The 21,898-nt window shown below is 39.8% G+C and overlaps 1 protein-coding gene across 1 annotated transcript in view; it reads right to left on the bottom strand.

The window, feature by feature from the left end:
- Positions 1–21,898, bottom strand: part of LOC307128599 (CUGBP Elav-like family member 5) — a gene marked incomplete at its 3' end in the record, with an annotated part of 290,109 nt that overhangs the window by 45,801 nt on the left and 222,410 nt on the right. Inside the window, exons 5-6 of the mRNA XM_079820513.1 lie at positions 17,627–17,706; positions 3,865–4,023 (exon numbers count right to left, since the gene is read on the bottom strand). Coding sequence (XP_079676639.1) covers positions 3,865–4,023; positions 17,627–17,706 — 239 coding nt within the window. The remainder of the gene's footprint in view (positions 1–3,864; positions 4,024–17,626; positions 17,707–21,898) is intronic.

Raw genomic sequence — 21,898 nt, 5'->3', positions numbered from 1 at the left:
TTTAGACGTCACAGAAGGAATTGCACACAGATAGCCCAGTATGTTCTCACACGAACAGGATAATAAGCCCAAGCTGCTAACATGGCGAGGAGGCACACGCGGTTGTGGCGAAGGATCATATGGATTATAAAATCAAAGCTGTAGTTTGAAATGTCACACACACACATATGCACACACTTCAGCGCAGTGTAATTAAAACCGAAGGCCTGCAGGGTATATGCTATATATAGAGCACGCCGCTCCGTCTGACACGTGATACGGATCCTCAAACTTCCCACTTCTGTGAGACTCCACCAGCTAAAAAGTATTTAAAATAGCGGCTAACTTTCACACTATCAGATCACAGGCTTAATCTGTATCTAATGCCGTTATCGTTTCAAGTAATACGCTTATGAATATGCTCAGAAATCCACGCTTTGAATACATTATCCATTCCGTAAATGAACTGGGATTCATCTAAAGATGAATTACTCAAAGACAAGTTCGGCTTTTCCAACCGAACTAGGCCAGGATGATGAAGCTAATAAAAATCATCTTGATATTTTTTGATATACATCTCGATATATGTATGTATTTTCTCTGAAATGGATTAAAAGGAAACATCATTTCAATGAAACCGCCGTGGCTGCCAAAGTTGATATAAATGATTAACGCAAGAAGTAAAACAGCCAAAATCTCATTAAAAATAATCTTGTTTTTCACTAAACGCCACAAGGAAGAGTGATATTTAATCTTTTTCATTTATACGCACCTAAATAATCGTACAAAGTACATTAAAACTGCTACATGCAGACTTTGTTTGATTGATTGTCTGTTGCAAACTATTTATTGAATTAGAGTTTTGAACTGATTCATTGAAATGAACTGAACTGACCAACTCTAATGCCACGTTTACTAAAGTTTAAAGTGGGGGTGTAATGCTATTTCATGCATACCGAACTTTTTATATAACCTGACAAGCCAGACCCACATCAAGATGTTGGGTCTGGGAACTCACCATTGGCAGGGCTCAATCCGAGGGGCGGGATAAACGGTTGTCTTTGCACGCAATAGGATAGCGCTACAACCAACCAGAGCAACGAAGAAGGTGAAGCGAAGCTGGTTGATAGATTAAACTTTCACCGTATCCGGTCGGCAAACCTCCAAACACATCTTCCTTTCTTAAGAATGACTTCAGTGTCGTTCTTTGTTCTTTTCTCAGTGAAAAGCTTAACTCCAAGTCTTCCAAAAGTCTTCCAAAAGTCGCGGCCAAAGTTGATTCGAAAGATCGCCAGCTTCTTTGTTTACAAGTTTCTTTGTTTACAAGTAACCACTCGTTACAACCGAGGTATGCAGCAAAGCATTTGTGAAGCCACAACACGCACAACCTTGAGGCGGATGGGCTACAACAGCAGAAGACCCCACCGGGTACCACTCATCTCCACTACAAATAGGAAAAAGAGGCTACAATTTGCACAAGCTCACCAAAATTGGACAGTTGAAGACTGGAAAAATGTTGCCTGGTCTTATGAGTCTCGATTTCTGTTGAGACATTCAGATGGTAGAGTCAGAATTTTGGTGTAAACAGAATGAGAACATGGATCCATCATGCCTTGTTACCACTCTGCAGGCTGGTGGTGGTGGTGTAATGGTGTGGGGATGTTTTCTTGGCACACTTTAGGCCCCTTAGTGCCAATTGGGCATTGTTTAAATGCCACGGCCTACCTGAGCATTGTTTCTGACCATGTCCATCCCTTTATGACCACCATGTCCCCATCCTCTGATGGCTACTTCCAGCAGGATAATGCACCATGTCACAAAGCTTGAATCATTTCAAATTGGTTTCTTGAACATGACAATGAGTTCACTGAACTAAAATGGCCCCCACAGTCACCAGATCTCAACCCAATAGAGCATCTTTGGGATGTGGTGGAACGGGAGCTTCGTGCCCTGGATGTGTATCCCACAAATCTCCATCAACTGCAAGATGCTATCCTATCAATATGGCCCAACATTTCTAAAGAATGCTTTCAGCACATTGTTGAATCAATGCCACGTAGAATTAAGGCAGTTCTGAAGGCGAAAGGGGGTCAAACACAGTATTAGTATGGTGTTCCTAATAATCCTTTAGTTGAGTGTATAAGTTACAGTACATAACATTGAGACGTCCAGCTGTAGTCGTCGTTGCTGCTTGTCCTGTTAAATTTCAGCCTCTAGATCTGATTCTGGATCATATATGTATGGCTAAATCTGATTGATCTCAATGGTTCATTTGGGATAATGTTTTTTTCCTCACGTTTAAGGATGTCACAGCTTTCAGACGCTCTCAACGCAATAGCTGCGTGCGCTCGTGACTCTTTAGCCCCGCCCACACGATACGCCTCCTGCCGCTCGGTTTTATTCGGAAAGACTCGGTAGAGCCTATCTTTCTTTTATAAATATAATAAAACTAAAGACTTTTCGGAGATATGAAGGATGCAATACTACTCTACAGGTACTCAAGATTGACATGAGATTGACTGAAACTGAGTGTTTCACCCCCCCTTTAAAGACTTGGATTCCCATGCTAAACATAGACAAAGTTTCAAAAATTAAGTTGGACGTAATACGCAGAGAGTATTTCTGCGCCAAAAATAATCCTTCTGGTTTCTCACAAGTTTCGGAAAGTTTTTTTCGAGTATGGGTCTGTGTGACGTCAACAAGCCTGGAATTTCCTTGTAAAGGCTGTACGGGCAATCCTCGCGGAAGGGCGCATGCGCACCCGCCGACCAGAGCAAGAGAGCGAAAGTAGTGCGTCCATCAAAGTGCTTTGCTCGGCTTTAGGGAAGTCGTTGGCTGCGCTGCACAGCTCACAGGACAGGGATAGCGGACAGTGGATGGAGTTTGTTTTTCCGGAGCAGCAACAGAGTTGTGTAAGTGTTTTGTTTGTTCCCTGCATTTCGGCGACAATTGTTTTATAAACAAGGCCCAGTTCGACGCCAGATTTGTAGGTCGTCTAACGCTGAAGGATGGAACGGTCCCAACGATAAATGTTGGAACCACAGGCAGTGAGTAAAACTGCTTCAAATGTCTGTGTGCTTTTGGCTATCAAGTAAGTGCACATTAAGTAAACAACATGATCACGTATAGTTAATTTATCAATGGAGCATGCGATGTAATTTACACAAGCCGCTAAGCAAATATGGGATGTCACAGCTTTCAGACGCTCTCAATGCAATAGCTGCGCACGCTCGTGATTCTTTAGCTCCGCCCACACAATGCGCCTCCATCCGCTCGGTTTTATTCGGAAAGACTCTGTAAAGCGTATCTTTCTTTTATAAATATAATATAACTAAAGACTTTTCGGAGATATGAAGGATGCAATTCTACTCTATATGTACTCAAGATTGACATGAGAAACTGAGTGTGATCCTGAAAAGTCTTAATACTCGTAAGTCACAGGACAAAACTGTCTTTAGGAAACTTAATGGCCAAATAAAAAAGTGCATGTTGCTTATTTTCATAAATCACCTTAATGTATAGTCGCTCAGCTCTACGGAAAACACATGAACTCATAACCACAGGTTATAAAAGTGTTCATCATAATCAAAGCCAAATATTCAAAAATGCAAATAAACCGTAAAACGGCACTCAGGATCAATTTGATTTCTGTTACTTATATTCCGAAGAGTCCGATGGGAGCAAGAGTTCAAATTGCACTGGAACTCTTGCCTTTTTCCTGCAAGTATTCATGGGTCGGGAATTGAAATTATGTTAATGCATTATTCAGCAGAGGGAAAAACGTCTTCAGACAAGGACAGTGGTCATTAATCTGAGGCTGTTAGACTTCAGAAGTACATGGAACAACCTGTGTTTCATTCTGCAATGCATGTTGCGTGTGCTCACCGCGTGTGTGTAAGTACTGTAGGTGCTGCTGTAGGTGCTGAACGGCAGGGCCACGGTGGGGTTGAAGATGCCAAACTGGCCGACCATCTGTTGCATGCGGCGTATGGTCCTCTCTTTATCGGTGTCAGCGAACTTTACCACCAAACTCGACGAAGCTCCCTGCGAGAGACACATGAACATATATACAGTTACATTGCAGGGTCATTCCTACAGTTCGTGGGTTTTGGACTGAGCAGGTTTGCATTTAAAACATTTATTTTTCAGAGGGAGAAAATGCCTGTCTTTCATACAAACACACGGGAAAAACTCAGGCTAGCATAACCTAATAATCCAGACCAAATAATTCAAATTTCAGCATTTGTCCAGCGATTCGTTACATGTCATATTTACAATGCAATGTGCAACAGGTGGACGTTTTGAGCTAATAAAGCCTATTACAAGCTAGGAAAGAACAACATGCTAGCAGAAGATTAAAGGTGTCATGAATTTAGAAATACATTTTTCCTTGAGCATTTGACATATAAGAGGTCATCATACTAAAAAAATATCCTGTAAGTTTCAGAACTGCAAACTTCCTTGTTAGTCCAAAAACTGCTTTTATTGTAAGCAATCCCAGAGAACAACTGTTTGTGGAATGTGCCTATAGATGGTGAAAGACCGCCTCTGCAGAACAAGATCAACGCCTAATTCATCATCACAACTTTGGCCCCGCCCACTGGCGTGTTAGTGAGATGACGAGGAGAGATGAGCAATAAAAGATCACTGGACTAAAAATAACATTACCTTCCAAAGGATCCTAATGCTAGGAATGTGCTTATTTATTTTCAACAATGTGAATGTCTCAGTGGAGCATTATTTATTATTTATTGTATTATGTACATTTCACTGTGGATTTTTGGGCAAATCAGTCACAATTTCGGCGCAGGCAATTATATAATGTTTTAGTGTAAAACTGAACTAAAACTAACATTTTTATAAAAATGTAACCTAGTAATATATTCAAACTAATACAAAAATGACAGAAACTCTTAAAGGGATAGTTCACCCAAAAACAAAATGTTTATGCTTATCTGCTTACCCCCAGGGCATCCAAGATGTAGGTGTCTTTGTTTCTTCAGTAGACAAATAAAGATTACTCAACTGTTGCAGTGTGATAGTCGTATAATGCATGTCAATGGGGATATTTTAGAGTATGAGAGCAATGAGAGTAAAAACACATAGACATAAGAATCCTTATTAAACCATGCGGCTTGTGGGGACACATTGTTGTCTTAAGACACGAAACGATTGGTTTCTGCGAGAAACCGAACAGTTTTTATGTTATTTTTTTACCTCTTATCAGACGAATGTCATCTAGTATTCCCAGCGCCATAACTTCCGGCGAATAATGTCAAAATACCAGCGTGATCAAATATATATATACGTAGATGCCTCATTCGACCATTCTATGTATATATCTATGATCGCGCCGGTTTTTAACCTTATTAGCCGGAAGTGATGGTGTGGGGACGGCTGATGCAGAGCCAAAGAAAAAAATGAAGTATATTTTAATTATGGATATTTTTCTTACACAAACGCATCGATTTGCTTCAGAAGGCCTTTATTAACACCCCGGAGCCACGTGGAGCACATTATTTGACGGACAGATGCATTTTTTATGGACTTCAAAAACAGAGCAACTATTACTGCTATTATAATGTTTAGATTAGCCAGGACTTTTTTAATATAACTCAGATTTTATTCGTCTGAAAGAAGAATGTCATATACACCTCAGATGACTTGAGGGTGAGTAAATCATGGGCTAATTTTCATTTTTGGGTGAACTATCCCTTTAAAGGGGTACTTCACTGCTGGAAAGATGAATATGAATTTAAATTGGGTAATTTATTTAGTAGAAATATGAAATTATTTTGGAAGTTGGTGGCTTCTAGACTGAGAAAAGCCAGAAAATGTATTTTTGGCTCATGTGGATAGAAAGATAACAAGTCCCAGAATGCACTTGCTTCGCTGCCCTACGAGGCCACTCCCAAGCCACGCCTACCGGTTACATCTCTTGCTCACCGCGGCACCGCCCCCACCGTCGTTTTGATTTTTATAGAAATAAAATAATTTAATTCAGTTAGAGAACAGACACTACAATTAAAAACTGAACGTGTCTGACTAATACAGCACGAGCCGAATGAGAGTCGCAGCACAAACGCAGCAGGAGTCAGATCTCATTCATCACGAGAGCGAAGAGCTGACAGACAATATGACTGCGGAAGATTTGGTTTCAAAGCGAAATGCGCCTATTTAAGTGAGTTTGACTAATGAACCCACAATTCAAGCTACCCGCCCCCGAATTGGCGCTAATTCTAAACCGAAACTAAAATGAGCACGGCCGCCCGGCATTCATTCACAGCAGCGGTCATTCACGGTGAGTGTCCAGTCTGGCGTGTTTTCAGTTCATGTCTCTGGAAGCTTAACTTTCATAGGAATTCATTGAAAACACTTGCGTTGCTCCGCAGCACTCCGTTATGAATGCCCGAGCCGAGTGGCCGTGTGCATTTTACATTCTGTGCGTGAGATCCCACCCCTATGGGCGGGTTGAAAACATGCGGAACTAGCTCCTACTACTGGCTGTAGTCTCTAGCCTCTGGCCCAAAAATCCTCAGATGACGCTAAATGACAATACAGACAAAAAATACAGAAATCTCTCATCTCAGTGGGACATGAGGGAGGGAAGCACGGTCATTCGAATATACTACCGGGTTTCTGATACAACTTAGGGCGTTTTCACACCTGAAAGTCCGCACCAAGGTCCGAACCGAAGTTCATGTTTTGATACTTTTTATACATTCGGTTAGTTTTGGTTTGGTTTCACATTGCAATCATGCGAGCGCACTAAAGAACTTTACATGACGCACTTGCGTCCACTCGTCATCATCTATGTGGGCGGCATCTGGACATTGATTGGTTTGTAAACGGACGTGCGTCTGACGTCAGCGTCTTTGATAAGAATGAATGAACGGACGCATATCACCGCCACTATTGAACAGTGCGCATTGCTTGACTATTTTTTATTCGTTACGTTTAAAAGTGGACATTTCAAGCTTTATATACACATATTTCTCATGTTTGTGAGGCAAGCCTGCTGAGTTTCGGTTTATTTGAGACCCGCTCCAGTTCATGTGTAGCTAAAGCATGATCGCTCCCGCGATTATTGTCTGCTATTAGACTTTTTGCTTCTTATTTATTAAATCCAGGCAATTATCTGATTAAACGTTGATTAAAATCAAGATACAATTTATACAAAACGAAATTCCCATTAAAGAAATGCTTTCTAAGCAAAATCATACAAAATTTTGTTCAAAATTATTTCTGACTTTCTGTCTTCTGACATATTGCGCATATTTTCACTTTTCATAATCAATGTAGCCCAGATTGAATTTAAAAATAACATTATAATATTTAAACATAAACAGGAACTTCCTGTAAATGGTCTGAAAGTCCGAACCATACAGAAAATGCTTTCACACTAGAAACGAACCGAACCTTTGTTCAGTTTGATCCGGACCGAGACTACCTCTTTTCGTCGGACCAAATTTCGTCTGTTTGGTCCGGACCGTGGTACGGGGGAGGTTTCACACCTGCAATTTTGATTTGGACCAAACTGAAAAGTCCGAAAATCCGGACCAAACACTCTAAAAAAAAAGGCTCGTAATCATAGGGGAACCTTTTTTAGTGCTATATAGCACCAATTTTGGTGCTTCAGTGGTGCTTCAGCGGTTCTTCAGAGGTGCTATATAGCACCTTAGTCAAAGAACCGGTGAAGAACCTCTGAAGAACCTCTGAAGAACCGCTGAAGAACCACTGAAGCACCAAAATTGGTGCTATATAGCACTAAAAAAGGTTCCCCTATGATTACGAGCCAAGAACCATTTTTGCTGCAATATAGAACCTTTTTTTTTTTAGAGTGTAGGTGTGAAAACGCCCTTAATGCTAATTGGTGAAGTAACCCTTTAACAAAATAACAAAAAAGAATAAAAACTTCAAAATGTGAATAAAAACTATAAAGAGTGGTCCCTTTTGAAGTGTAAAAGCATCAGTCTTCTTTTGTTGTAACTGCATGCAAAAGAGCAACCAGATACAATCGCACGTTCCACATTAGAAAGAAAATCATACAGGTAATCATCGGTTATTTCCGCACTATTGTTCTTGCACTCTCTTGGTGCTAATAAAAAGTGCACACAATCTCACACACACACACACACACAAATGCGGCCTCATTAAAATGCTCTTGATGATTTACTGCACCACTTTACCTTTTGTCCCTAAAGGCCAGAATACTCCCCTCATCTGAGAGACCCTGAAGATCTGGACCTCTGGGGATTTGTAATGCCTGATCAAAAGCCTACACAGCACTTGAATGCAGATTATGGGTGAGCGTGAGCATCGCTCTGAGGGGCCGAGCACTTGAAGTGAGCACTCTGAAAGGTGCAGGCCATTACTGTCTCGTACTGTATGTGTGCATCCTACACAAAGACATAATTCACTGCCATTGTGAATTAGCATTTATTTTAGGAATGCACCAGCCAATAACCAGTATAAGCTGATAAAAGCAATTACCCACTATGATCGGACATCGGCTGATTGCCATTGTCAATCAAAAGGAGGTGGAAAAATGCATTGGAACTCATGATGTGTGTCTGAAGTGTCTCTTGTGTGGAATCACTAATTCAGTGGTCTGCCGTGAACGAGTCTTTACAAAAATGCTTTTACTATGCTTTACTTTTTAGATACCATTCAACAACAAAAGAAGGCTTGAATAAGCACAAGTGGATCAAATACAGAGATGCTTTTGCACATTATCCATTTCCACTCAAAGGTGCAGTAAGCGATTTCTGAGAAACACTGCTGATATTTAAAATCAACCCAAAAATTCATTGCTCCGCCCCCAAAATACACAAACAAACAATGCAAGCGTGGATGTCTCTTTATTGCATCCATTTCGAGCCACTTCCAAATGTGGTTTTAAATTAGATACATATCCAATATCTGGAGATCTAATATAGATCGCTTTTTAATGTTGTTTAATGACGTGCCTGTATGTGCTCGCACTAAAACCAGTGTTACTCGCAGAGCAGAGTGATAACACAGAAACAACACAACTTCGACATCTATTTTCAGATCTTTCAGCTTAGGCAGGGATGTCCAATCCTGCTCCTGGAGGGCCACTGTCCTGCAGAGTTTAAACACACCTGTACCAGCTAATCAAGGTCTTATTAGGCATACTAGAAACTTCCAGTCAGGTGTTGAGGCAAGTTGGAGCTAAACTCTGCAGGAGAGTGGCCCTCCAGGACCGACTTTGGACACCCCTGAGCTTAGGTCTCTCCAGCGCTGATCATAACCCTTCTTTTTCCAGTGATATTCCTCTGAGCTTTTCTCTTTTGTAATGTCTCTCAGCCATCTCTCTTTCTAAAGTCTTCAAATCTCCCTCTTGCTCACTCTCTCTCCTCCCCCATTATGAGTGGACACACCCCCTACTGCTGATTGGCTCACTCTCTCTCCTCCCCCATCATGAGTGGACACACCCCCTACTGCTGATTGGCTCACTCTCCACCCCCATCATGAGTGGACACACCCCCTACTGCTGATTGGCTCACTCTCTCTCCTCCCCCATCATGAGTGGACACACCCCCTACTGCTGATTGGCTCACTCTCCACCACCATCACGAGTGGACACACCCCCTACTGCTGTTTGGCTCACTCTCTCTCCTCCCCCCCCAATGCTGATTGGCTGACTCTCTCTCCTCCCCCATCACGAGTGGACACACCCCCTACTGCTGTTTGGCTCGCTCTCTCTCCTCCCCCCCAATGCTGATTGGCTCACTCTCTCTCCTCCCTCATCATGAGTGGACACGCCCCCTACTGCTGATTGGCTCACTCTCTCTCTGCAAGTGTGTTGTGCTGATCGGTCCGATTGACTTTCAAACGTGTTCCTCAGAAATCGCTTACTACACCTTTAATTGAGGGAAATGAGTGATTGTGAACAGTTTGTAGAATTCAGTTAATTTTAATGTGAGTTAAGAACATCCAAAAGGTTTAGAAATCTTAACAATTTAATGTTCAGAATTCAGTTAATGTGAGTATAATGTCAGTATAACTTAATAAAATAATAACTTTCATCAGTAATAAAAGTACAATTTAAAAGTCTAAATTGTGTAATTAATTATCATTCATTTAAAAAGACATAAAAAGCAGAAAACCAAAAAAATATCGGTATCTGCATCGGCAGAACAATTGGATATTAGTATCAGACTAATTTGAATCATTACATCCCTAATATATTTAGAAGTAGTAAAAAACATGAGCGTCAAACAAGGTCTCAGAGGTTGCTACTCTGTGAGAAGCTGGGCTGTCAGGACAGGTTTGAGATCTGACATTGAACATCATTGTGACAAGCTGTAAAATGATGCTGAAATATTTTAATGCATTAAAATTGATATGGTGGAAAGTTTCGCTCTGCAGGGCTCAAACAAACTGTAAGGCTGAGCTGTTAATGAGGCCTTTGCTAACTCAACGCATGGCTCTGAATGTGTAATGAGGAACTATTAAAATGTCCCTGAAACTCAGTACTGCTTCATGCTCTCTCACTGGCTCTGTTCCAAAACCCAGTGAGCTCCCTCGCTGACTACTGCCTACAGACAGAGGCATCGCAACTAAAATGGAACCTCAAAACTAACCAGTTTTGGACGCACTACTTTAGCATCAACTGCATCAAAAAAAATGCTATGTGTAAATTGTAATCAACATTTCTCTTGTTATGTCTGTCATCTCAGATGGATGTTTTCAACAAGCTTCTCGCATTGCATTCTGGGATTGTCTAATTTACACCACTACACAACTTTTTAATGTTTTTGAAAGTGGTCTCACATACTCAACAAGTATTTAATCAGAAATACAGTAAAAAACTGTAATATTGTAAATGTCTTTACTGTCACTTTTTAATTAATTTAATGCATTATTGCTGAATAAGTGTTTTTTTTTATCTACCTGATCTCAGACTTTTGAGTGGTAGTCTGTGGCTCGTTTTTTTTTATTACATATAAAAACATTGATAAAAGTGAAGCTCATGATGATGCTACCGCAGTGGCTGTTCCGAGCAGTTTGTGATCAGAATCTCTCTATCAGATTTAATTCTCTTTTTATTCCCCATAAGATGCCATCAGAGCTAAACCGCCAGCTGTTCTTACCCAGACATTTGGCAAAAGGTCTAAATCCATAATGAAGTTGCACCAGGCAGCAATACAACACTATTCAATAGGTCAAAATAAATGAGGAGAAGCTTTGTGAAAGCAATGTACCGTAATCACAGACATTGCTATCCGGACAGGATTAGATTCCTCAGAGTGGGTCGTTTGCTCTGTAATTTTGTTCAGGAAAAATACAGACTTGCTTGATTTAGAAAGAATTAAAATCACAAAAACATCCACTTACCTGACCTTGGGGGAACTAGTTGCATTTAAATTCTAAAGAAGACCTATTATAATATTTTACAGAGTCTTGATGTTGTTTTTGAGCTCTACAAGAATAGGTTTTCATGCTTGAATGTTCAAAAACACACATTATTTTTCCCATATTCTCCATTGTTGCGGCTCCTCTCTTTCCACTCTATGAAGCCCCTCCTTCTGAAAAGCACAATGTGCTCCGATTGGTCGGCTGGATCAGTGTCTTGTGATTGGTCAATCATTTCAAGCATGTTTGGGGATATGTCCCATCCCTTACCATAACTGTGGCTGTGTCCGAAACCTGCAAAATGCTGCTTTCGGAGGACACATTTCAAGGCAGGAAGGCACCAAGGCACTTCCGAATCTAATGTTAGCTTCACTTCCTGTCTCCAGAGATACCTTCATCTGATAGATTTTTGAAGGCAGCATATTTGTATCCTTCGCTGCCTTTGATATCCTACAATCCTGTGCTTTCCATTCTGTGACAGTTGAGCTGGGAAAATAAGATGGCGTCCGAAAGTTGCGTTTGCTGGTCAAATGTACCAGTTTGTGTGTAAATGTACGTTTTTTACCAACATTTTCTACTTCTGATGTAATTTCTAGCGAGATATTACTAATGTAGTAATTCAATATTTGTTTAGTTCTCACCAAAGCTCTCTCTATTTTGCTGTAGATCATTATTGGTTTTCGGACGCAGCCTGTGAGTTTCAACCAAGCAGCCTCCCGCAGTGTCTTTTGAAGCCAATACGGAAGTGACAAATACTGCAATTCATCGACTGGCCACTAGGGACTCCAGAGGGGAGCAGAATCTCATTGAGCTCATGTTAAAATGCCCAACTTTACAGCCAAATTAAACATGTTTACAGTCTGGTACAAATTGTGGTTTTGGTCTATACTGCTAATTTTGCCCGATATGGAATGAGAATCCATATCGATCAAAACAAGTTTTATACAGTCTCAAAACGCTGAATGCATTTTAGTGCAAGTTTACATTTTACACGAATCTTCCCATTATCTACAAATCCTCTCATTATAACAAACAAAGCACAGAGACGATTCAAATAAAGATTTATTGCGAAGTTTAGTCTTTGTTTTTCATGAGACTTTGTGATTTTCCCTATGTATTTAACACTTCAGTACAAATAAAGTAACAAAAATAGATATTTTAATATTATAATAGTGATTTGATAATCTATAAAAAATTATTCAAAAAAAGAAAAAAATGGCTAATGAGCCAATTAATGTTCCTCTTCCGCCATCTACTGGTTATGGTGGTAATTTATTTTATCATTTCAATGTTGTTAACATCCGAATGTTATTTCATGATACTCACATAAGTAGGGTGTGAGTATTTTGTTCACATATTTTGATTAGCGAAAACCAGGACACTCGGCCCGCCATTGAGATACTCAAATGATACTCGAAGTTTACTCAAAGATTCCTTATTAATTTCAATACATTTAAAGTATGCCGCCTCTGTATGGATAGAAAATTATTATATTAGGACCAGGACAGGACTTGAAAACAGGACATGTCCTGGGAAAACAGGACTAGGGTTGCCACCCGTCCCGTAAAATACGGAATCGTACCGTATTTACAAGCAAAATGTCATTTAGCAAAATGCAAAATGTCCCGTATTTTACATAGGCCCACACATAGTTCAATAAACACATACGGATTTTGCAGTGTGGAGAATACTGATAGCAAATATAAAGAAATCAATTTCACAATAAGTAGTACAGGAGCTCCTTTGTGAGTGATTGCATTTTAGCGGCTTTGTTGCCATAGCGGCGGAGTCTCGAGAACATGCGCTGTAAACTTGCGCAGTTTTTTAAAAACATGTCGAGCTCGCGTCGCGTCCACCGTTTGAACGCAAGAGGATCTCCAGATATAGAGCTGAAAATCAAAAAGGTATCAATGGGTGTGTCCAGTAACTCATGATGAACCTCAGGCCAACTGCACACTTTATGAGAAACATTTCAGTTGCTCAGACTGTCTGACTTAAAGCAGCAGCGCTGACACACATCCGTGCTTCTAAAGGTATAGGCCTATAGTTTTTTTTAATGGATAATAAATTAATATAATACTCCATATCTTATCAGAGCTTGGCAGACAGAATTATTATTTTTTAGACAGGTTAATTAATAGATTATAGCCTAATAAATGTTATTATTAATATCATTTATAATTTAGCTAGGCTATATTAATCATACATAATAAATAATCATATGACATTTAAAAAAAATATTTAGGTAAAAATGGGACAAATAATTACATGATAATATAGTCATAATTTAAGTAAATTAATAAAAAAAAAAAAACATTTTTGAAATTCAAAAAAGTGATTAGTGGTTCAGAATGACTGCTTAAAGGGACAGTTCACCCAAAAAGGAAAATTCTGTCATCATTTACTCACCCTGTAAAAATAAATCAGGTCCCCAATTGAAAATTTTCTAGTGAGCGTTCACATGTAAAATTTTCAGTTGGCCAAATTTAATTTCTTAAATTTTAATTGAATTAAATTGCATCAATTCACAGAAATTCAATTTGGACAACTGAAAAATTTAGATGTGATCGCTCACTAGAACATTTTCAATTGGAGACCTGAATTTTTTTTTACAGTGCACCCTCAAGTTGTTCCAAACATGTATTTCATTTTTGGTGTGGGTCGTGAATGGGTGTCCCTTATTTTGCCACACTGAAGGTGGCAACCCTAAACAGGATGTTTGGTCACCCTACACATAAGCATACACACCAGGTGAATATAAATTAATGATTCTAGCATATACAGAATTTAACCCAAGAAAGAAGTTTTAAATAGTGTTTAAAAAAACAGGCCAGCAATAAAATTCAACTCTTTATATCCAGGCGCTAGATAGACTACTTCATAGAAACTCATTCGACAGAAAGATCTCAGAGAGACTAAAAACTGTTGAAATATGACCGATAGCATCTTTGAAATAGTAGCTGATGCAGTGCTGCTCACGTTCTCTAACTGCAGTTAGAGTCTAACAATCTATTATATAATAATTAACACCATAGACATTAACTATAACGCACTTCTTAAAATACCACTTCTATCAATATTCCTGAGAGGTCGACTAATGCCATAAAATCTCAAAATATGCAGTAAGTTCATCAATTTGCCAGCGAGTGTGCTTGAGATACACTGAAATGAATGGGGTTCAACGCTGGAACTATTGGTTGTTTGGAACGATTGGCCGCTCCGTGACACGTTTTACATCCGCATTCCTCAGTTATTATGGAAGTCTATGTAACTGTTTTTCAACAGCTCTAACTAACTCGACCAGAACCCGTCCCTTTATTCTGCATATGAATCATTTAAATGAGGGATATTGTGGAGTGTTTATTCCTGGAAGAAAACTCCATACTACAATGGAGGCGTTTCAGGGAGTTCAGAAACAGTGACACTGATATAGAGAAGAACTCCAGCTGGAGGGACTTTGTAAGTTTGCAGAGCTTTTTCATGCTCAAACAGCAACATTACACACTAGAGAAAAGCATAATAGGTCCTCTTTAAGGCTTAAAACGGTGCCTACATAGGCAGCGCACTAGGTTTTGGAACAAGCCTTTCAATCTCTCATTCTGTCGTCGACTATGTAAATGCTTTAATTATCGCTATGGAAAGTGTGTGAGTGTGAGATACGGCCTTGAACGCTTCATTCGAGGATAATTACTCTCAAGGTTGTGCTGATCTCTAAACACACATTTACAGTGGTTCATCAGAAGCATTTGTGCACTACCTGTCTTCCTTCTCTGTGACAGTTAGACAGTGTCAGAGTGTGTTTTCCCTCTGTTTGATCATCCCTGTCCTTTTCTTTCTTTCTACCTCTTGTCCTGCTCTCAGGGGACGGAGAAATACACCTCTTTATCTGTCCTTTCAATGTGTGGCGGAGGAATTATTCATCTGAACCTCCGAGTATGTGAGAGAGAGAGAGAGAGAGAGAGGTGGGAAAACATGCAGAGTGTGATAAAAAGAGTGTGAGCTGTAGAATAGAAAGGAAATGTTCAGAATAGCATACTGGTCGCACTATATTGCACGTTATGCGCATACTGTACATTTTTCTCCGTGAAAGGAATACCCAGATGACCCATCTGAAGAATCTGCAGCATTTTTTTGAGCTGATTCTGGCGGAAAAGCTGTGGAATTCTGCAAAATAGATTTTTTCACCAAAATTCGGAGAAGATTCTGTCATAATTAATCCACCCTCATGACTTCTTCCATGAAGCACAAAAGAAATGTTGTAACAGTGGCTCTTTTCCATGCAACCAGACACCGACTGCGACTAAAGCCGCTACGCTTTAAAAAATCACGCAAAACTATCATAAAAGTAGCTGTGATCCAAGTCTTCTGAAATCATACAATAGCTCTGCTGTTTGTGGGATACTGGCTGAAACGGAATATTTATTTTTATTATTAAATATTACAATTAATATTATGCAGCCCCCCAAATTAAGATTATCATTGTTTGTGCAGGTTAAAGATAGTTTTAACTATATTGCCCAAAGTATTGGACACCCCTCCAAATCATTGAATTCAGGTGTTCCAATCACTTCCATGGCCACAGGTGTATAAATCAAGCACTAGGCCTGCAGACGCTTCTACACACATTTGTGAACGAATGTGTCGCTCTCAGGAGCTCAGAGAACTCAAGCGTGGGGCCGTGAAGTCCATTCGGGAAATTTCCTCACTACTAAATATTCCACGGTTGACTGTTAGTGGTATTATAACAAAGTGGAAGCAATTGGGAACAACAGCAAACTCAGCCATGAAGTGTTAGGCCACGTAAAATCACAGAGCGGGGTCAGCGCATGCTGAGGGTCACAGTGCGCAGAAGTCACCAACTTTCTGTCAACAGCTACAGACCTCCAAACTTCATGTGGCCTTCAGATGAGCTCAAGAACAGTGTGTAGAGCTTCATGGAATGGGTTTCCATGGCCGAGCAGCTCATCCAAGCCTTACATCACCAAGTGCAATACAAAGCGTGGAATGCAATGGGGTAAAGTACGCCGCCACTGGACTCTAGAACAGTGAGACGTGTTCTCTGGAGTGACCAATCACGCTTCTCTGTCTGGCAATCCCATGGACGAGTCTGGGTTTGGCGGTTGCCAGGAGAACGGTACTTGCCTGACTGCATTGTGCCAAGTGTAAAGTTTGGTGGAGGGGGGATTATGGTGTGGGGTTGTTTTTCAGGGGTTGGACTTGGCCCCTTAGTTCCCGTGAAAGGAACTCTTCATGCTTCAGCACACCAAGACATTTTGGACAATTTCATGCTCCCAACTTTGTGGGAACAGTTTGGGGACGGCCCCTTCCTGTCAAAGCGTCGGCCCATAAAGACATGGATGAGCGAGTTTGGTGTGGAGGAACTTGACTGGCCTGCGCTTTATTTAACTTTATATTTTATTTGCATAAATAGGTTAATAATGAATTAAAATAAATGGAAAACGAATAATAATGAAGTTTTAAGATAAAATAATTTATATTTTACTTTATAATAACTTTATTTATTTTTTGTCAAATAAATACAATATCTTCTAGAATGTTGTTTAACAATTTTAACTATTAAAGTACATTTTATGCAATCCCCGTAATTAAGATTCTCATTTTTGGAAAAACAAACAAACAAACAATTAAACAAATAGTACACGCTGCACTATAAGTCCCAGGACCGGTCTTAAGACCATTTGTTGAAGGTCTTGGTCTTGTCTGGGTCTCGACCACATTTGTACTCGGCCTCAGAGTAAGAGGACTCAGGACTTTATTTCAAGACCGGTCAACCCACAACTGCGAGGATATCAATATATTGCCAGTATTTGTTAACATCATTAATGTGATTGGATGTACAGTCTTGGCCCCTCAAAGTCTTGGTCTTGTCTTGGTTCCAACACACTCCGGTCTTGGTCTCTGGTCAGGCGGTACACTACTGTGTAGTAAGCAGTAAGCTAGTACTTCGTTCAGAAGAGAAGAAAGGATGACAGCAGCTCATTTGCACTTATATTGGCACGGATGCTGTTTGAGCTCAACACATGACAGCAGCTCACAGCTGTGCGAGTGCGTTACATGAACGTGTGTGTGTGTGTTTGCACAAATGACATCGTGAATGTTGACGCATATCATATCCATTCATTTATTCAGCATTTTAGGTCTGAATGTATAGGAGAAAGTGTATTTTTAGGTCATTTGAAATGTTTTCTTGTCACCTCTCAATAATACGAGCTCATAAAAGCTGCATGTGTGTAGTTGTACTCACAGGCATGGTCTGACTCCCGTGCAGCCCGGCGATGGCAGACTGAGCCTCAGTGTGTGTTGAAAACTTTACAAAGGCACAACCTGCAAAATACATACACAGACACACACACAAAGAGAGCAAAGAAATAATGAGGAACAGCGGTGAAGGTTATCTGCAGAGGACTGTGTGTCTCTGGTGAATGCAACGCTGGAGATGAGAGAGAAGACGTGCACACAAACACAAACACAATCACTGACTGCTGTTTCTAAGGGTGTGTTCACACTTGGCATGTTTGGTTGGATTAAAACGAACCCTGGTGTGATTGCTCTGTTAGTGCGGTTCAGGTGTGAACGCTGCCGTCTGAACCCTGGTGCGCACTTAACAAGAGGACCGAGACGCTGAAAAGATGGGTCTCGCTCCGCTTCCAAACCAAAAATATGAACGCAACGCGGACCAAACACATGTAAACGAACCAAAAACAGGACATGATGTCACTAGATGTGATGTAGTCGTGGTGTTGCCCATCACAGTTCGGTACAGGCGTCAGAACCGCGAGGGATTCCTGACGCTGTTTTGACTCCTTTACACATTTTATAAGCTCTTCACGAGTTCTCAGCTGGTCAAAATCAGAGGTGGACAAAGTACACAACTCCATTACTTGAGTAAAAGTAAAAGTACTGTTGGTTAAATATTACTCCATTACAAGTGAAAGTTGTAAAGATAGATTTTTACTTAAAGGGTTAGTTCACCCAAAAATGAAAATTCTGTCATTAATTACTTATCCTCATGTCGTTCGACACCCGTCAGACCTCCGTTCATCTTCGGAACACAAATTAAGATATTTTAGTTAAAAAAAGTGATGGCTCAGAAAGGCCTCCATTGGCACAATGCACTTTACACTCTCAAGACCCATAAAAGGCAATAAAGACGTCGTTACAAAGTCCATCTCACTACAGTGGTTCTACAATAACTTTATGAATCGGCGAGAATAGTTTTTGTGCACAAAAAACCCTAAATAACGACTTATATAGTGATGACGATTTCAAAACATGGCCACATGAAGCTTCGAAGCGTTATGAATCAGTGAGTCTATTCAGCAGTTTGAATCGCCAAATTTCAGCAGTTTGGCGGTTTGACACGCGATCCGAATCTTGAATCGACTCACTGATTCATAACGCTTCGAAGCTTCATGAGGCCGTGTTTTGAAATCGTCATCACTATATAAGGCGTTATTTAGGGTTTTTTTGTGCACAAAAACTATTCTCGCTGATTCATAAAGTTATTGTAGAACCACTGTAGTGAGATGGACTTAGTAACGACGTCTTTAGTACCTTTTAAGGGTCTTGAGAGTGAACCGTGCATTGTGCAAATGGAGGCCTTTCAGAGCCATCACTTTTTTTAACTAAAATATCTTAATTTGTGTTCCGAAGATCAACGGAGGTCTTCCGGGTGTCGACCGACATTAGGGTAAGTAATTAATGACAGAATTTTCAGTTTTCGGTGAATTAACCCTTTAAGTAAAAGTACAGAAGTACTTGCTTTTAAAAGTACTTAAGTATCAAAAGTAAAAGTAAACGCATTATTTTATTATTGTTGCATTGTTGTATGAATGCACGCTGTTCCATCATGGTGGTTTAAGCCAGTCATGCTCCATCCGACATGCTAGCATACCTTGAACTCATTTAAATACTTGTTTAAAAGTTAAAGCTCTTATCAAAGTCAAAATCATACTAGAAAAGAAAGGTTTCTACATTGTGTTTATTTGATAGGAGGACTATGTAAAAAACATTTCTGAAAGGACTTCAGTTAACATTATTAGCCCAACTACGTTTTTGCATGCTAACTAACATAATTGTCGAACGTTACCGTAAGCGCTGTATCCACAAGGCTATGGCAACTTGGCGGGTAAATCTATAAAAATCATTTGACCAACCATATTTCCTACCAATGTTAATTTTGACGGCAAATTTCGATTTAGTTTTATTCATAGTCTTTTGACTATAACATTTTAGGCATCTGAATTGTTTTAGTTTTAGTCTATAATAAGATTTTAGTAGAATTAGTAGAACTAAAATTCAGTACTTGTGGTCTGGCGTCTGAGAGGCAGCTTTCTGTGTGCACTTTCATGTCGTCACACTTTTTCAGACTTATCCACGTCTGCTCTTCTTAATTTTAACTTTTAAGTATGACCATGGTTGTGCGCACTGAGTCTGGATCATGATTCGGATCATGAACTGGGAATGATTTATGTGTTTCACATTCTTTCTGGGAGAAGAAAGCATCGCTACAACTTCTGAAAGTGACCAGCAGTGTTTTAATGTCACAAATCTGACAATATAATTTTAACATCAATGTATACAAACAAAAAATGTAATGTCAATATTTAAATACCTTGACTGTTCGAGTGTGTAACAAGACATGAAACAGAATTGAAGGGAACACATGCTTTTAGAGAGGCGGCTTGTGCGCACGTTTCGGTGTGTGTCAGACAGCGTGAGACTGCAAGGAGTTGTTTTTCGCAAGTTATTGTGTTTAATAACTCTTTTTAATGTCAAGCAAGTCACATAAGTAACAGTCGTGTGCGCAGTCTATTCTCTGCTATATGCATCGACCTAAAACGTAAATTTTCACAATGTTGAAGTAGCCTATTAAAATCATTCAGATATTGCGTGCCCTTGCAATATGCATATTGCGATATGTACATTTGCGATATTTCGATAATTTCAATATATTGTGCAGCCCTACCACATTATAGTTATAAGAACTCCATGATTTCTCATAGAAGAAGTGTTTTAACCCTATAAAGCCTACTGTATTATATTTAATACATACATTTCTTAATTACCAACATGATCAAAACTTTGCTGCAAAACCTTTTGTACTGTGAAATCTCTGCAGATTTTTATAAAGTAAGCGTAAGAATAAGTTGTATATTGTTAGTAATATTTAAAAATGTTAAATATTTCAACACTTACTGGACTGAAGCAAGTTTACTTGATTATCCATCATGTTCAAATGTGAGTATCAAATATGATCATAGGGCTTTTGAGGAAGGTTAATTTGTTCATCTCTCAATCATCATTGTATTGCATTGCATTATGTTTTTCAAAACTACAGAGCTTTGATCAAAAAACTAAGCATTTAAATATCTCATGAATATTTAAGCGAGGCCTCTTCTCATAGGATAAGGACACGCAGACTCATGAATAATTATGAGACAACGATGAGTCATCGCAGTACTATAGTACGAGAAAATGTCACATTCTGTGACGCTGATACAAAGATGAATTTAAACCTGGACGTTGAATATAGTGCAAAAAGGTTTAAAGTTAACTAGTTTTCTCTTACAATCAAAACAAATGGATGGTAACATTGACTTCTATGATTTGGTTTAGGGTTTCATGACCCTTTTAAGGTGCACTATGTAACTTTTCCGTCCGCTAGAGGTCGCCTATTCAAAACAAAGGCGTAGTTTGATGACCCCAAGTTTGAGCGCAGAATCTTGGGACATGAGGTCTTCACCTCACAGCCGGTGGAAAAGAATCGGGATAGGACTCGGGCAGAAATCATGTTCATGGATGTGATTATTAACGTTACTGTAGTCTGAAGCAGAGCAGGACCGAGTGTTGTGGAGCTGAGGAACCGCTGGAGCGATTGTTATTAAGATGAACGCAACACATGCCTCGCGAGCAGCGGGACTTTTACTATGCCACAGTCGCCGGCGCCATTTACGCTTTTCCGGTCATGAGTATGAGGTAACGCAGCTCTGTTTATCATTTTAGACACATCTGAGTGTGTTGAAAATGATGTTGTGACGTTACTATGTGCGTTCGCTCGGCGGCTGCTATGACACTTGTTCACACTGCCGTCAGAGTAAAGTGTTTCTGCAAAATAAAACTGGAAACCGAGGGGAATGCAGATATGACGCAATCGACAGGCGACTCCCTCACATGTCCCGGTTCCGTGTTTAACCCCTAGGAGTCTGAGCTGTTTTGAGGCCCTTTAGAAGTTTTGACATGCTCTGACATTTGTGTTTTTTTCAGTTGCTTATAAACACATTAATGGCAAAAGTGTAATTACACTGTATTCAGCACAAACTGGGCTACCAGAATTTGTGTGCAACTTGTATGTACATGCTTGTATTTTTGAGAGAAAAATGTTTACGCACGGATTTTGAAAAAACAAAAAAAAAATTTTTAAAATGAAGGCCTCAAAACACACAATAGATATGTGTTCCCAAGACTTTTGACTCCTGTCTGTATTTGCATAGAGTTTTTCTTTATACTGATGTGA

The sequence above is a fragment of the Gobio gobio genome (genome assembly GCF_949357685.1).
Source record: "Gobio gobio genome assembly, chromosome: 6".
In the NCBI taxonomy this organism is placed as follows: domain Eukaryota; kingdom Metazoa; phylum Chordata; class Actinopteri; order Cypriniformes; family Gobionidae; genus Gobio; species Gobio gobio.
This window is presented reverse-complemented; position numbering and strand designations above follow the sequence as displayed.